The sequence below is a fragment of the Sporobolomyces salmoneus genome (assembly GCF_050403485.1).
Source record: "Sporobolomyces salmoneus JCM6883 DNA, S_salmoneus_JCM6883_v1_ctg5, whole genome shotgun sequence".
Taxonomy (NCBI): Eukaryota; Fungi; Basidiomycota; class Microbotryomycetes; order Sporidiobolales; family Sporidiobolaceae; genus Sporobolomyces; species Sporobolomyces salmoneus.
Genome location: NW_027481158.1, coordinates 359,575 through 373,888, shown reverse-complemented (window position 1 = coordinate 373,888; position 14,314 = coordinate 359,575). Strand labels below are relative to the sequence as shown.

The following is a 14,314-nucleotide window of genomic DNA, read 5'->3' as shown; positions in this document are numbered from 1 at the left end:
ACCCTTGCTAAACAGGATAGCATGCGCCGTATCCAACCGATTGAACTTGCCGTGACCTGGCGAAAACGTTGTGAGAGCAGTTTGAGCTCGAGCTTTCAAAATTACACGCTTCACCAATGTTCCTTACTCTCCACCGCCGTCGAGTTCATGTCGAGATCTATCTAGGTCGACTGAGAGCTCCAAGACGAGAGGAAAGATTGGTCTCTTTTCTTTGGTGTCCTCTTCAAAAAAGCTCGTCTGAAGAGTGACCAGATTCTGACCAGATTTTGGTGCAACCAGGTGTTACGGGATTTTCGAAAGGGCGCAGGGCACGAGGAGAGAGGACGAGGTCTAACACGTGCGTTTTTGCTCAAAACTTCGGAAGATCCGTTCCGCCTAAACCGACGTTTCTTCACTTTCGAGCCCCACCTTTCACCCTCCTTCTTCTCACTTCACACCTCGAAACGACGCAGGAAGATGGTCCGCATACCCGACTTCGAGACCGCGCAAGTCTCACCAGACCTTCAACTCGCCTACCTCGATTCATTCTCTCTCCTTGAACCGAGCGAGCGACCGGAAAAGTATACGACGATTCTAGCAATTCATGGTGTAGGCTTCAACAGTGGTGAGCTCTCCTTGCCCTGTCGTCAAGCTAGATGGAGTTAGCTCACATTTTGTCGCAACGATTTTGTAGCTATTTTCTCTCCCTTGATTCCGCATTTACCGCCCAAGACTCGACTCATAGCCTACAATCAACGTTCTTATCGAGGTAGCTCTCCAGCTTTCGAATCGAAAGAGAAGGGAGGCGTAGATGCGACGGCGAGATACCTCGAAGATTTCCTCGGATTCCTCGAGTGGAGTACGAAAGAACTGGGGTTGACGAGTAAGCGAGATGGAGGTCAAGTAATCGTCCTTGTAAGTCCACTTACTGTCTCTCCCCCGAGAGTCGCTCTCATTGAACGTTCGAACAGAGTTGGTCAAAAGGAACCGTGATTCCGATTTCGCTTTTAGCTCTCCTCAACTCCACCTCTCAAGCCCCTTCTCCATCTACCTCCTTTCTCCCTCACCTCGCGCCCTCGACATTATCACTCGCACGATCCCTCGTCTCGTCTCACATCTCCTCGCTGATTCTCTTCGAACCTCCCGGATCCGCCTTCTCCCGTCCTCCAACCCAAGATTTCCTCACGTCCATGTCCTCCGTTCTACCTCCGAACGATCAAAACGTGACTCGTCAAGAATGGGCTTTAACGTTCGCAGGATGGGTTGCAGATTATCGAGCTCCTCGAGACGAAGTCGAAGAATCCCAAGAATTGGAGAAGAGTCGATTGGAGGATTTCGAGCCAGAGTTGGTCGAGAGAGGATGGGAATGGGAGGGAGTCAAACATGGGTTCGAATGGACTTTGGCGGGAGAGAAAGAAGAGATTCGAAAAGTTGGAGAGATGGCGATTCGAGGGAGAAATCATGAAGAAGTTGGCGTAGGGTTAGTGTATGGAAGTCGAACGGTGGGGTATTTCGAGGAGACGGTCGAGATGGTCAGAGAATGGTGGAAAGAAGATGAGGTGGGGAACAAGGTGATTCGAAGTGTCGAAGGAACCAATCATTTCGGATTCGTGCATAAACCGAAGGAGTTTGTAGACGTATTGATGGGTTGTGTTAGAGACTTAAAGTAACTAATTGGACTCCTTCCGTCCTTCGGTTCGCCTAAAGCCCCGTTCCCGCTCGATGATTCCTACGCAGCCCGTTTCGGCTTGCTGGCGAAGACCACGTCTTTACCGAAGATTTCACTTCTGACGTGTTCGAGCTCGGGTACCTTGGTCTGTACATGACAAACCGAGCGTTCAGTCAGAGTGAGTGAGGAAAGGAGAACGTGAATCGAGTCACTCACGCCTGGTCGAAACAGCTCGACACCTTCTCCGACGTAAACAGGCGCGACGGTCGTGATCACGAGATCGATTTCGGGAGAAGGGAGGAGACTCGAAATGACGGATGATCCTCCTTCGATCATGAGCGAGCGGCCACTAAACCGGCACAAGAGGGGAAAGTCTAGAAGATCTTTCAAGGTGATACGCCCATTGTCTGCGCGAGGAGTCATCGCAGGCATTGATTAGTTACAACACGGAAAAGCGTACGAAAATCTGCGACGTACCATCGTGTTTTGCGAAGACCAGATGGGCTCCGACCTTGATCAGGGCTTCTGATCGACGTCTCCATGCACTGACTTCGACCTCCTTGAGCAAGCGCGACCGGTTCAATGTGTGCCAAGCCACAATAACGGGGGCTTGCCCAATTCCCGCTTGAAAATTGCGAAGCAGTTTGCAGTCTGGAGGCGTCAGCAGATCCCGATCAAGTATGATAGGCCTAGGTTGCAATATGACCGGCAAGAGTGAAGGGATTCGAGCTGCCCGCCAAGATCATCAGCTAGCCCTTCGGCAAGAAAGGGAGAGGAAATTTACAATTCAATTGCGGATCGTCGTTCAGGACTGTGCCTACTCCGACTAGGATAGAGTCGTGCAGCTCCCTCATCCTGTAACATAGCAGCATTCTAGATCAGCTCGTCGTGCGAAACGAGCAGAGAGACGGGAGAGACGGACCTGTGAGTGAGCTCCATCGATTCTTTCCCGCTCAGGATCAATTGCTTCCCTTCCTTTCCAGCAATTTTCGCGTCCATCGACTGAGCATACGTCAGCGTGACAAAGGGAGGTCGTTGAGCGTCATCTTGAGCTGGTTCGAAGACATGTTTGGGATAAACCGAACGAAGGAACGAAATCGAGGCGATCGATTCGGGAATGTTTGCGAACGGTATGGGTAGATCCGTGGACATCTTTCGAGCGCTAATAGCCTTGTCTAGTCGAGTCGAGTGAGGTGGAGGAGGCGAAAGAGAGTTTGATCAACTCTCTCCCTCTTTCCCTTCACTTTCCCTCGATGCAACACCCCTCGAAACGCCGAGCAACTCGTTCACCTTCTCCTCAGCTACCTGCTCACTATCTGACAACTTCGGCACAAGCTTCCGACTCTTCGTCTCTCGTTGTTCAAGCACACGAAGCAACTCTCGTTTCCGGAAGCGACACGCTCGCGAGGGAGACGGAGACTCGTCAGACCCAGGGTGGTAGGATGGCGAGATGGTCAGGCAGTGGGAACGGTGAGGAAGAAGAAGTTTGGATCGATAGGTAAGTCGAAGCTCGTTTGTAGCAAGGGGGTCCGCACTTGAGGAACGCGAGTGCAATGTCAACGACGCTCAACCAAGGTGTACATGAGATCGAGGCGTGGGAAAGATGAGAAACGAGAGAGAGAAGCTTGGTGAACAAAATGTTTTTCGTCTCAAAAGTTCGATATGGCTCTTCTGCTCTTCTTCCGTGACCGTTTACTGACTGCAGTCCCCTCTTCTTACGTCCCACAGATACGATATTCTCAACCTGCTGCCTGCACTACCCGCTCATCTTCCGTTCCCGAGCTCGACTATAGTCCCGCTTCCATCGTCTTCTACCCCTCGAGCAACTGTCGAGGACGAACGAGGTCCCTCCGACCTCGCGTCAGATCATGAAGAAGAGTTCTACTTCCGTCAATTACCGCCCGAAGAAAGAGAGGAACTCGAAAAGAAACGGAAACGGAGGAGACTTGAGCGAGGTAGAGAGGAGAGGCTGAGATTGCTCGAGGAGCAGGAAGCTCGAGAACGTGAGGCGAAAGGGCTAGCGCTTGACGAAGAGGAAGAAACCGAAGTGAGTTGTCCTTCTCGCTTCCCTGCGGCTCGAATGAAAGCTCAATTTTCATGACACGGTCCAGCCGTCGGAAACTCAACTCTCAATGATGCGCAAGCTCCATTCGACGTTATCCGCGGCCCAAAATCCTTCGCTGCTCGAAATGAGGATCCTAACGAATCACTCCAACGATCCAAAGTTTCAATTCCTGAAGAAGGGAGGGAAATGGAGGGACATTTGGGAGAGGATCAGGAGGGGAGAGAAGGTAGAATTCGGGAACAAGGAAGAGACGAGTAAGAGTGGAGGAGGATTAGCAGGATTGGGAGGTTACGGGAGCAGCGATAGTGAGGGTGAGAACGAAAAGGAGGACGACATCGAGGCGAGAGAAGTTCACGAAGAAACGGGGCACCAAGTTGCGGACGAGGTCATGGTCAAAGGCGACGCCGCTCTCGATGTAGAAGCGATACCTGAGGAGGGGAACGAGGAGGAAGGAGAAGAGAGGAGAAGGAAAGAAGCGAAAGCTGAAAAGGTGAGGGAGTGGGCAAGAAAGCGCAAGGAAGCTAGGGAGATGGGGATGGATGGATCGTGACAGCTCTAGACATGTCCTTGTCTCTGTAGCATTCCCAGAGCAGAACGGTAGGAAGAAGTGAAGTTCACTTCTTTTACTCACATCGTGTTCAGGGAATCTCTGGCATTTCGCGAGAGCATCTCCTAGATCAGATAGCATTCACGAGACCAATATCTAGCTGACCTGCGTGCAACGCGCGAAAAAATCGGAAAATTAATCGACGAGACTTCTTTGTGTCTCTCTCTCTCCCTCCTGCTCTTCACTCGTCACCTTCCACACCTTCGCTCACCTCAATCGACTCAGCAACATCAGAATGAGCTCCTCAAAGCAAGGATACATCCTCAAAGTCAAGGTATGTCCGTCTTTCACTCAACTTCTCTCATCCGTTCACTTGATCTTTCTCGTCCTTCTCTGACACTGACTTTCCACACTGCTTACTCGCAGACCGAAGAGGGAGAACCGGCGATTGAGTCGACGCCAGATCTCGAGAAGACGATCGAACTTACAATCAAGTTCAATTCGCGAGCAAGTCGCGAGTGAGTCCAGTCTCTTCCTCTACCCTTGAACTCCTGACTTACAGCAGTTATCGAGTTCAGTCTGCAATTCATCATGAAGACTACAGACAAGATGCTCCTTGCATACGAAGTACGCAGTGTCCCATAAACTTGCTCCGAGTCGAAAACGTCTGACATTCTCGTTTCCGAGCGCGCCGAGGACAGTTCGTTGCCAGTACTTCCGACATTTACGCGATAGAGAAGGATACAAAGACGGAAATGGGTAAAAGGGCCAACTTCAAGATGCTGTTTGACGGTGTTTCAATTGCATTCACGGACAGTGAGTTGGGGTAGTCTCCGCTTTCATCGTCGATGCTTCGAGACACTGACAATGGTGCTACTTTCGCTCTCGCTTACGTTGATTAAGCTCCAGTTGCGGTAGGTCTCGCTTCCATTTCTTGGTTTGCACTCTATATTCACCTCCTGAGCTTTCTGACTTTGCTTGACCAGAACAGCTGGATCTCGAAGATGTGAGTTTCCTGCTTGCGGTTGTGTGTGATATTCTCCTGACTCGAGTGCCTTACAGGGGGAGTGTCTCGACGTATTGATGAGGTCGGAGGGAGGCGGAACTTGACGCCATTCAAAAGCGTCGATACTCGTTCAAGGGGCTAGTGGTACTCGCCCCTCTTTCGCAACGTGTTCAATGAATACTCAGGTTTGACCATTGTGGCTCAAGCTCATCTCTTCCAAAGGTTCAGCTATCACGAGATCGACTTCTCTCGTCGTTTCGGAGCGTGCTCTTGGCTGCCCATCCGCTCGGGCCCTGAAGAAAACTGCACATTCCCCTTTGGTTCCCCTTGTCTCGCCCGCTCGGATCCTTTCTCTCTTTTGATCTTCAGCGTCCCTCCTTTTCACTCTCGTTATCAGCCCATGCCCGTATCAACGCGCCGAGGTACCGAATCTTCGCCCAACAAGGTCAGCCCCGGCATGTCTCTCCTACCTCACGAGCCGGCTGACTCTCTGATCCTCCCCGGTAGATTGAGATCGAACCTACCGAGCGGAAGTACCTGATTGTCATCAAGCGTACTGACTTGCGATTTGAACCGGACGTGCGGATTCGCGTCAAATCCACTACGAACGCAGGCAAAATCTATGAGGTGAGTTCTAGGTTATCAACCGTGACCTTCCGAAGCTCCTGACTGCATCATTGAGTATCACAGCGTATCGCGGAGCTTATTGGCATACCATTTAGAAACGTCAGGCTCGAGTATTACGGGGGTTTTGTGCCATATGACCAAAGTGAGTCGAAACGCTGCTCTCTGCCTGGGAATTGTTTCGCTAACCCTCGTAGATTGTCTCTCTATCCCCAGCTGTTGGAGAGGTATGACTAGAGCCCAGTCTACATACGTCATCCCCGCTGATCGTCATCTAAATGGACAGGTTTTAGACGCAGATGAAGTAAGTCTTGTGCGAGTACAGATCTTGCCTTTCCATGCTTACGAAACTTATGCAATTCAGGATTACGAACACTGCTGGGAGTTCAGCTACAGAGTCACAAATGGGATATGCAGCGATGCGACATGTCGGTGCGAGGAAGGCTTAGTCGAGGTCAAGGTTCGTCCAGCTCTTTCTTTCGATGACTGTTCTCTCCCCTGATAGCTTTCCTCTCACGCTCACCTGTCACTTTGCTATCTAAAGACCGAACAGGGAGAACCGCCAGCAGTAGCGACTCCAGATACCGAAGACACGATAGAATTGACTATCAAGTTCAACGTGCAAACGAGTAAAGAGTCGGTCGAATCTCTGTTTTCCTCCTCATGTACCGGAGTCTAACCCCCGCTTTCCGATCCCCGACTGTAGTCAAGTCTTCAAGATGAAGATGACGGATCCAATGCGAGACGTTTACGAGGTATCGAGAAACCTTCAAGCTGTTTCTTGCAATTGGTAACCAGCTGACCTCTGTCATGTCCAGTATGTCGCCAGAAACTCCGACTTGTATGATATAGACAAGAGGTTCGAGACGGCGAATTTCCGACTTTTGTGCAACGGCGAGCGGGTCGGATTCAACGATAGTGAGTCCTCTATTCGAACGCCATCTGCCCTCAGATCTAATGATCGTTTGGTCCCGTCGTGAAGCTCCAGCAAGCGTGCGTCCCGTTTCTACTTTCTTCTCCCGCTTCGAATCTCGAGTTGCAGAATCTCACCAACTCGAATTCTTGCCGGTTCAGCTTGATATGGAGAATGTGAGTACTTTTATGCCTCGTGTTGACTCACTGGCTAACCCTTGATGCTTGCTGTGTGCTCAGAATGACAGTATCAACGTTATGACGGGAATGCATGGAGGCGGATTGAGGCGTCGTTTGTTCTGAGGCACATGTGCGGGAGCTCTAATCATCTCGCAGCATCCACCGTCAGCAGTGATCACAGGAAGGAACACAAGTTGACATGAATTGTCCTCGCAAGCACTATCGCGACTCTGGGGGCCTCAGATTCTCAAATTTCCGTTTGTAATACTAGAATCGCTATACGCCCCTCAGCGCGTCAAACGCATGAGCTTGTAGCTCAACCAGGTCGTTCGAACCCAGAGGCAGCGAGCAAGCCGAGTTGATAAATCTCACTGAATTTGCTGAGCTCGCTCCCGTCTTCTGGCGCTTCCTTGCCTACTGGCACGCATCTCGATCAGACCCCATCTATCAATAGCTATCGTGCTCATCCAAGCCTTCGACTCGTGTCTGCGAACTCACCCTCCTCTCTCTCCAAAGAGACGAACTTAGCTTCTTCACTCAACCTCATTCACAAACTTGCACGCTACAGCCATACCTCGACAAGATGAGCACAGAAGAGAAACCTGATGTCAAGGTACGCTGCTCCCCTTCACGCTCTTCGAGAACAAACCCCTCCTTCTTCTTGATCTCTAACGCGTTCTACCTCTTCACCAAATCTCTCCCTACGCGTACAACCTGAATCAAACATAGCCTGAAGGAGCTAAACACTCGCTCAGGATCAGATTGAGGGATCAAGACGAGTGAGTCGGCAGTTTTTTCAAGCGAGTCCTAACTGGTGTTTTTGGAAGAGTTAGCTGATCTGTCGTGCTTTGGAATAGACTGACAATCAAGATCAAGCCGAACACTCCTATGAAGAAAGTCTATGCCGTAAGAACAAACTTGCTCCTTCATGAGACATCTCCTCGAGTTCGGACTTTTCGCTGAACTTTGTCCTTGTTCGTCCTCACAGGCCATCTCAGCAAACAAAGGACTAGCTCCAGGATCATTCAAGCTAACACATGATGGAACGCTTGTAAAAGAGGACGATAGTGAGTAGCCTGAATTCGAAATTCGCATTTCTTCGAAACTGATATTCCTGTATCTGCGACTCACAGCTCCAGCAACTGTACGTTAACTGTCTCCTCGTCGATTGCATCGTTTTGACTAATGACGGATTCGTCCCTACAGCTTGACTTTGAAGACGTGGGTCGGGTCTCTAACTTCGAGCGCAGTGTTCGATTCCCGTTTTAACTATCCTGCTTTCGCTGACTCGTAGCTACGTTGTTCCGCGTGATTAGGACGAATGCCTCGATGTTCAAATGAACCAAATCGGAGGAGGAGGACGAAAGCAGCTATGATAGTCCGTCGATCAAGGGTTCCAAAAGGAAAAAGAGGTTGGATTGTGTTCCTCTTCTCGTTCTTGTCCACGTATCTAATTTCGATTTGCGTGAAAGATAGGTCTGCATTTTGTTCAATGGGGGATAGGGCCATGATCGGTCGACGGTTGAATAGGCATAGGCATATTATTTTTCGCGACATAATTTTGGAGGGGTTTCATTCTTCGTGTTTCTCTTGATCTCCCGCTCACACGAGATCCGTTTGTATTACTATCCGCACTCTTTTGTTCTCATCAAACGACATCTCAGACGAGTAAGATCCGCAGAGGCCTAGCGAAGCTTGAGAGGGAAAGTTTGCGATTCGAGCTCGCTAATGCCGACGACAAGAAAGACACACGCTACGACCGATGTGAGAGTAGCACAACATGATACTGACAGTAAGATACCTAAACATTCAGATAAAGTACGACACAAGAATAACAAATTTACGCCTCTAAGAAATGTTCAACCATCTTCGTCTCGTCTCCTCCTCTCCTACTCCACTGTCTCTCTCCCCCTCGGTCCTTCAGCAGCGTCTCAACCAATTCAATACATTCCTCCTTCGTCTGACACTCCCCTTCCATCCGTCTCTTCAATTCCCTGAACATTCCCCTCACTCCATCGTCCCCATCTCTCCATCCATTCCCATTCTCATTTCCGTTCGTCTCGATTCCGGCTAACCCGAGTCCGAGTCCATTACCCTGCGCTTTGAGGAGGTTCGGATGAGAAACCTCTTTAACGGGAGTCAAGAGACCCGGTGAACGGGACAGGTCCGATCGAGGGGAAGGAGTTATCGATCTTCCTAATCCTAATGCTCCGCCTGTGGAGTGTCTTCTCGACGCCGAAGAAGAGGATGAGGAAGAATCAACTAGGAGGAGTTGTTTAAGTTTGACTGGGGAGGAAGGAGGGGAAAGCTTCGATTTCGATTTCGAGGAAGAAGGGAGAGGGAGAGGGAGTGGGAGGTCTTGATGATTCGTTTCTTCTGTTGTGCCTTCTTCTTCTTCTTCCCCAGACTCAGACTCAGACGAAGAGGAGGAAGAGAATCTTTCGGGAGGAGTAGTGGTTGAAGTATCTCCGGGATCGGGAGATGGAGTCGTCAATCCATTCGGAATGAGGTTGAGATTGATCGGGGAAACTCTCGTCACTGACGCCGGACGAGATCCTTGCGGTCTCAGACTCGTCGAATTCAATGTCGAAGTAGTTGAACCAGCCGAGACTTCTCGAGATCGAGGAGTTGACGATGATTTGTCGCGTTGAGTGCGTTTGAGGGAAGAAGAGCGCTGGGGTCGAACGACGGTCGTGATGGAACTGGAAGTTGATGTCGAGGGAGGATTCGAGTGGATGTGATTAGGAGGTAGAAGCGGGACTGGAGGAGGAGGAGGAAGTAAGGTTGGAGTCGTATCGTCTGAGATTTCGGAGGAGGCATATCGAGAACTCCTCTTTGAACCTGAGACCGAATTCGACTTCAGGATCGATACTGGTGCTTGACTCGTCGTCGTCGTCATCGCGGTCGGTGGTGATCGATCCCTCATCGAATTCGAGGTTGAGGAAGAACCGAGTTGAAACCGTTCCCCTGCTCCAGCTCCTCCTCCTCCTCTATTAGCCGATTCCGATCTCTGTCTCTCCCTCGGTGACCGCTTCTTCTCCCTCTCCTTATTCGGAGTCTCTCCTAAACCCGGCGGTAAAGCGTACGCAGTCGAATTCCCTCCTCCTCCTCCTTGCGAAAGAGTCGATTGAGCACTGATACTTCTCATCCTCGGGGTCCTCGGTCCAGTTCCACCATTCGAAGGAGTCGGAGCCCTCTGAGTCTGAGGAGGAGGAGGTGTAGGTTCCGCAAGGGACATGAATGGATTCAAGGAGGAAGAGGGATCTTCAGAGGAGGAGGAAGCGGATCGTCGTGAAGTGACTTTATTCATGAACCCTCGAAGACCTCCTTTCGATCTTTTCCCTGCGAGGGGAGGTGAAGAGGGTGCGACGACGGGTTGATCGGTAGTTTGAGGGAGACCTCTGATCGAAGTAGGAGGAGAATTTCGGAAGAAACTGACGAGATCGTTATTGATTTGACCTGTGTGACGGTAATCTACTCAATCAGCGCCAGGCTCATGTCGCTGACTGAGAGAGGAGACTCACGTTCGCTGGCAAGATCTCGTTTCTCATCCTTCGGTTTCAACCCTTTCTGTCTCTTCATCGGACTGACATTAACCCATGCTTCTTCCCCTCCTCCTCCAGTAGCAACGCTACTCGTTATACTACTATCAGTCCTCGTCATCGCACTACTACTACTCTGCGAGTTCTGACTTTCCATCGCAACTCCTCCCGGAGCGGGAGAGGGAGATTCGCAGGAGGACCAGGGAGGAGGAGAAGCGAGGAGGTTCATTAAACTTTGTTTCTTTCGTTTCTCTTGCTGCGCCAGCGAGTCCCGATCGTCGAGAGAGTCTTCATCTTCTTCGTTGAAGAGATCTTTCTGATGAGGACCTCTAGCCTGCAATTTCTTCCTCGCGCCGCTTTCCGTCAAGATCGAGGTACTGGAGGGTAGAGTCGGTACGGGAGGAGGAGCGGCAGGAGCTGAGGGGGGAGCGGATTTGAGGCTACTTGAATTCTTTCGAAGGTCGAGTTCGGAAGCTTTCCTCAGTTTCTCTTTCTCCTTTTCGAGTTCGATCAGTCGTAATCGATCGGGAGTCATCGAGAGTTTCATCGTTTGACCAGAGTTGAGGAGTTGATCGAATGGGTCATCGGAACTCTATCGCACGGACACACGGGGTCGAGATCAGCGCAAGTTGAAAATGAGAGAAAGAAGAGGAAGGAACTAACGAGGTTCGAGTTGAGACTCTGCACAACTGACAAAGCCAACGAAGGTTTCCTCCTATGTCCTGATGTCCCTCCTCCCATCGTCGTTGACGTCCCCGCCGATTGATTCGATTCAATACTTTCCCTCCTCCTAATTCCCAATCCATTCCTTCCTCTCCCCATCTGCTGCTGCTGTTGCTGTTGAGTCGCGAACGACGCTCCCATCGTCGGACTCTTCATGACCTCCCTCTGACTGTTCTCTTCAATAACCTTGGCCACTTTCATCCCTTTAACCCAAGTCCAAATCCCCTCATCCTCCTTGAAAGCCGTCTCTAAATCTTGTATTGTCGCTTCTTCTTTCCCCGTCGAACGGGAGACGACCCCCGAGATGGATTCGAGTAAGTGAAGGGAGAGGGAGGACAGAGTACGTTCGATATAGAGCGTAAGGAGGAATGAAACGTGAGGGGAAGAGGGAGGAGGAGGGTTGCGGAAAGCGATGAGCTCGGATAGATGGGTCGTTAGGTTTGAGGGACCTGATCGGGGACAGAGCGCTACATCGTAAGAGGAAACGAGTGAGTGAGATTGACAGGGAGAGGATGAGGGAAGAGAGAGAGGAACGTACAGCCGAGACCGGAGATTTGCATGATCCATTCTCTCAAACTCGTAAAGATCTCCTCCGCTACTTTATTCCTCTCCTCCATCGTCATCGTCAATTCCATCTTCTCCCTGCTATTCCCTTTCGAGGAAGAGGAGGTAGAGAGAGCTTGATCCGCTTTGAGAGAGTTCCCATTCCCACTCCTCTTCAACACCTCTCTCACCGCCATTTCAGCACCCACTAAACATTCTTTCCCGATTCCCATCCCTACGATCCTCTGGAATGTAGACTTGAATTGATCGATCGTCACTGGCAGCACTGGCAAGGAGTTCTGAGAGGACGAGTCGTTGCTGCTAGGGAGGAGGATTAAGTGTATTGTGATTTGGAGGAGTTCATCGAGGAGTGGATTGAGGAGATGTAAGGAAGAAGGTGAGAGGGGGACGGTTGAGAGACAACCGAGGAGGGAGAGATAGGTCGGATCTAGAAGAATCAAGGAAGGGAGGGGGTGTGAGCGACACAATCAGCGATCGAAGAGAGAGGGGAGAACTAACCTGAGTAGACCCGTTGTGCCATCTACAGTAATAGTTGCCTGTTTGAGACGTAAGATGGGAGTTGATGAGGTGGAGCTAGTGGAGTTCAAGAATGAATGAAAGGGAAAGGGGGCAAAGGAGTGTGCGGGGTAAAATAGTCTGCGCTACGCTGCGAGGAGGGGGGAGGTCGTTCTTGAGTACTTGAGTCGTGTGTATACAATTGAAGTCAGAACAGAAGGAGGGAGCAGAACAACAGATCTACAAGATTGATCAAGAGAGTTTCGTATTGGGATTCGGAACTTTCGCCGATCACCTACTCCCTTCTTCCACTTCTTCGACAAGGGATGCAAGCACCTTCATTGTCCTACGTCGATACGGAATATTCAGCCGATTCTATAGAGTTTTGTCCGACAATTCCAGGACTTTTCGTTTGTGGAACTTATCAAGTCAACAAGTCCGACTCTACAAGCACAACAAACACAGCGGATGGTGAAGGAGAAGGAGCAGAAGAGGGTAAGGATCCAGAAGTGACGAGAACGGGGAGATGTTTGCTCTATCGGGTGGATCCGAATGGGAAGAACTTGTATGTTCTCCTCCTCTCTCTAGGCTCTTCTGCGACGTCTGAGCGCCGATGAAAGGGTTGTGGGTTGGGTGGTAAGCTAGAATAGAACTACAGAGGTTCGAGAGTCCAGCTATCCTAGATATGAAATGGTAATTCCGCGCTTTCTCTCTCCAGTTTTCATTTCTCTCCTTTTGCTGACGGTGTTCTCGGTCGACTCTGGATCAGGTCGCCTCGGCCGTGGAACGGATATGAGAACGTCCTAGCGATTGCAGACGCGAAAGGCCACGTCCAACTGCATTCACTCGATAAAGAAACCGCAAGTTCTCACAATCCCTTCTCTCTTTCTTACTCTGAGCTAACACCTTGCATTTATCACGTTTCTAGATGCGATTATCTCTGATAGACAATATCACCGTCGCCGACGAATCGACTCTCTGTCTCTCCCTAGACTGGTCAACTCGTCATCCTTCTTCTCCCGAGTTCGTTCCTTCTCTCCCTTTTCTCCCATCTCCTCCACTCGAGCTAACTCTCCCTTTCGCATCGATAGTCCAGCAACAATCATCGTTTCCCTTTCCTCTGGTTCACTCGCGCATCTAACCCCTCCCTCGGCAGACGATCCCTCGACTTCGAATTCGAAGTCGTTTGTAATGTCGAAGGTTTTCGAGGCACACGATTTCGAACCCTGGATTACTTCATTCGATTGTTGGAACCCTCATATCATCTGGTCCGGTGGTGATGACCTCAAATTGAAGGGATGGGACCTGAGGACCGAGTGCGAGGAACCGATTTTCATCAATAAACGGTAAGTCTCTTTCTTTTTTTCTGCAGAAAGGAGGAATAGGGAACTGAGAGGGGACTCGGGATAGGTTTGAGGGAGGTGTAACGACTATTACGAGTCATCCTCTCGTGGAGAACCTCATAGCCGTCGGAAGGTTCGTTCTCATTTCTTCCCGTTTAAATCAAGAAGTCCCAACTCATTTCTTCTCTTGATAGCTACGATTCCCACGTCCGCTTATTCGACGCTCGTAACCCTCTTCGACCCTTGACGACATTCGACGTAGGAGGTGGAATCTGGAGATTGAAATGGCACCCTTCGAACCCCCGTCGTCTCCTCATTGCAGCTATGCATAATGGGTTCTCCGTAGTTGACTTTCCCGGACTCGTCGTTACCACAACGAGGGGAGAGGGTGGGACATTGGAGCCGGGAGAAGGAGTGTTAGTGAGACGGTTTGAAGGGCATGAGAGTTTGGCTTATGGGTGTGATTGGAACCAAGTCAAAGAGGAGGAAGGGAACGGGGAGGGGGATTTGGTAGCTAGTTGCTCGTTTTATGATCATGCGCTACATGTTTGGAGTGTCTAGGAATTGAAAACGAATGAGATCCTGATTTTCGAGACGAGAAGTGACTAGTGAGACGGCAGTCGAAGGTCACTAGTCGGCTGGGCATTCGGAGCACAAGCGAGTTA

At 50.4% G+C, this 14,314-nt stretch overlaps 7 protein-coding genes across 7 annotated transcripts; 5 read left to right on the top strand and 2 right to left on the bottom strand.

Moving 5' to 3' along the window:
- Window positions 1–456: 456 nt before the first annotated feature.
- Window positions 457–1,649, top strand: JCM6883_006957 (alpha/beta fold hydrolase; the record flags this gene model as incomplete). Its single annotated transcript, XM_076629455.1, has 3 exons — window positions 457–604; window positions 674–894; window positions 951–1,649. 3 exons carry the CDS (start codon window positions 457–459, stop codon window positions 1,647–1,649), a joined length of 1,068 nt encoding a protein of 355 aa, XP_076490577.1.
- Window positions 1,650–1,708: 59 nt separating this feature from the next.
- RIB7 (2,5-diamino-6-(ribosylamino)-4(3H)-pyrimidinone 5'-phosphate reductase) lies at window positions 1,709–2,800 on the bottom strand (the record flags this gene model as incomplete). The annotated part of the gene is made up of 5 exons (XM_076629454.1): window positions 1,709–1,795; window positions 1,865–2,055; window positions 2,126–2,377; window positions 2,433–2,503; window positions 2,571–2,800. The coding sequence occupies 5 exons, from the start codon at window positions 2,798–2,800 to the stop codon at window positions 1,709–1,711; spliced, it is 831 nt and encodes a 276-aa protein (XP_076490576.1).
- Window positions 2,801–2,901: 101 nt separating this feature from the next.
- JCM6883_006955 (uncharacterized protein) lies at window positions 2,902–4,263 on the top strand (the record flags this gene model as incomplete). The annotated part of the gene is made up of 3 exons (XM_076629453.1): window positions 2,902–3,146; window positions 3,377–3,695; window positions 3,760–4,263. 3 exons carry the CDS (start codon window positions 2,902–2,904, stop codon window positions 4,261–4,263), a joined length of 1,068 nt encoding a protein of 355 aa, XP_076490575.1.
- Window positions 4,264–5,666: 1,403 nt separating this feature from the next.
- JCM6883_006954 (uncharacterized protein) lies at window positions 5,667–7,105 on the top strand (the record flags this gene model as incomplete). Its single annotated transcript, XM_076629452.1, has 5 exons — window positions 5,667–5,711; window positions 5,774–5,893; window positions 6,709–6,808; window positions 6,873–6,979; window positions 7,043–7,105. 5 exons carry the CDS (start codon window positions 5,667–5,669, stop codon window positions 7,103–7,105), a joined length of 435 nt encoding a protein of 144 aa, XP_076490574.1.
- Window positions 7,106–7,565: 460 nt separating this feature from the next.
- On the top strand, window positions 7,566–8,358 carry JCM6883_006953 (uncharacterized protein; the record flags this gene model as incomplete). The annotated part of the gene is made up of 7 exons (XM_076629451.1): window positions 7,566–7,595; window positions 7,712–7,761; window positions 7,840–7,888; window positions 7,971–8,049; window positions 8,116–8,126; window positions 8,189–8,203; window positions 8,299–8,358. 7 exons carry the CDS (start codon window positions 7,566–7,568, stop codon window positions 8,356–8,358), a joined length of 294 nt encoding a protein of 97 aa, XP_076490573.1.
- A 464-nt stretch (window positions 8,359–8,822) lies between these two features.
- Window positions 8,823–12,331, bottom strand: JCM6883_006952 (uncharacterized protein; the record flags this gene model as incomplete). Its single annotated transcript, XM_076629450.1, has 5 exons — window positions 8,823–10,441; window positions 10,507–11,116; window positions 11,188–11,714; window positions 11,786–12,238; window positions 12,310–12,331. The coding sequence occupies 5 exons, from the start codon at window positions 12,329–12,331 to the stop codon at window positions 8,823–8,825; spliced, it is 3,231 nt and encodes a 1,076-aa protein (XP_076490572.1).
- Window positions 12,332–12,632: 301 nt separating this feature from the next.
- RRT2 (diphthamide synthase) lies at window positions 12,633–14,210 on the top strand (the record flags this gene model as incomplete). The annotated part of the gene is made up of 7 exons (XM_076629449.1): window positions 12,633–12,871; window positions 12,952–12,999; window positions 13,076–13,166; window positions 13,235–13,329; window positions 13,398–13,652; window positions 13,717–13,782; window positions 13,844–14,210. 7 exons carry the CDS (start codon window positions 12,633–12,635, stop codon window positions 14,208–14,210), a joined length of 1,161 nt encoding a protein of 386 aa, XP_076490571.1.
- Between the last annotated feature and the right edge of the window lie 104 nt (window positions 14,211–14,314).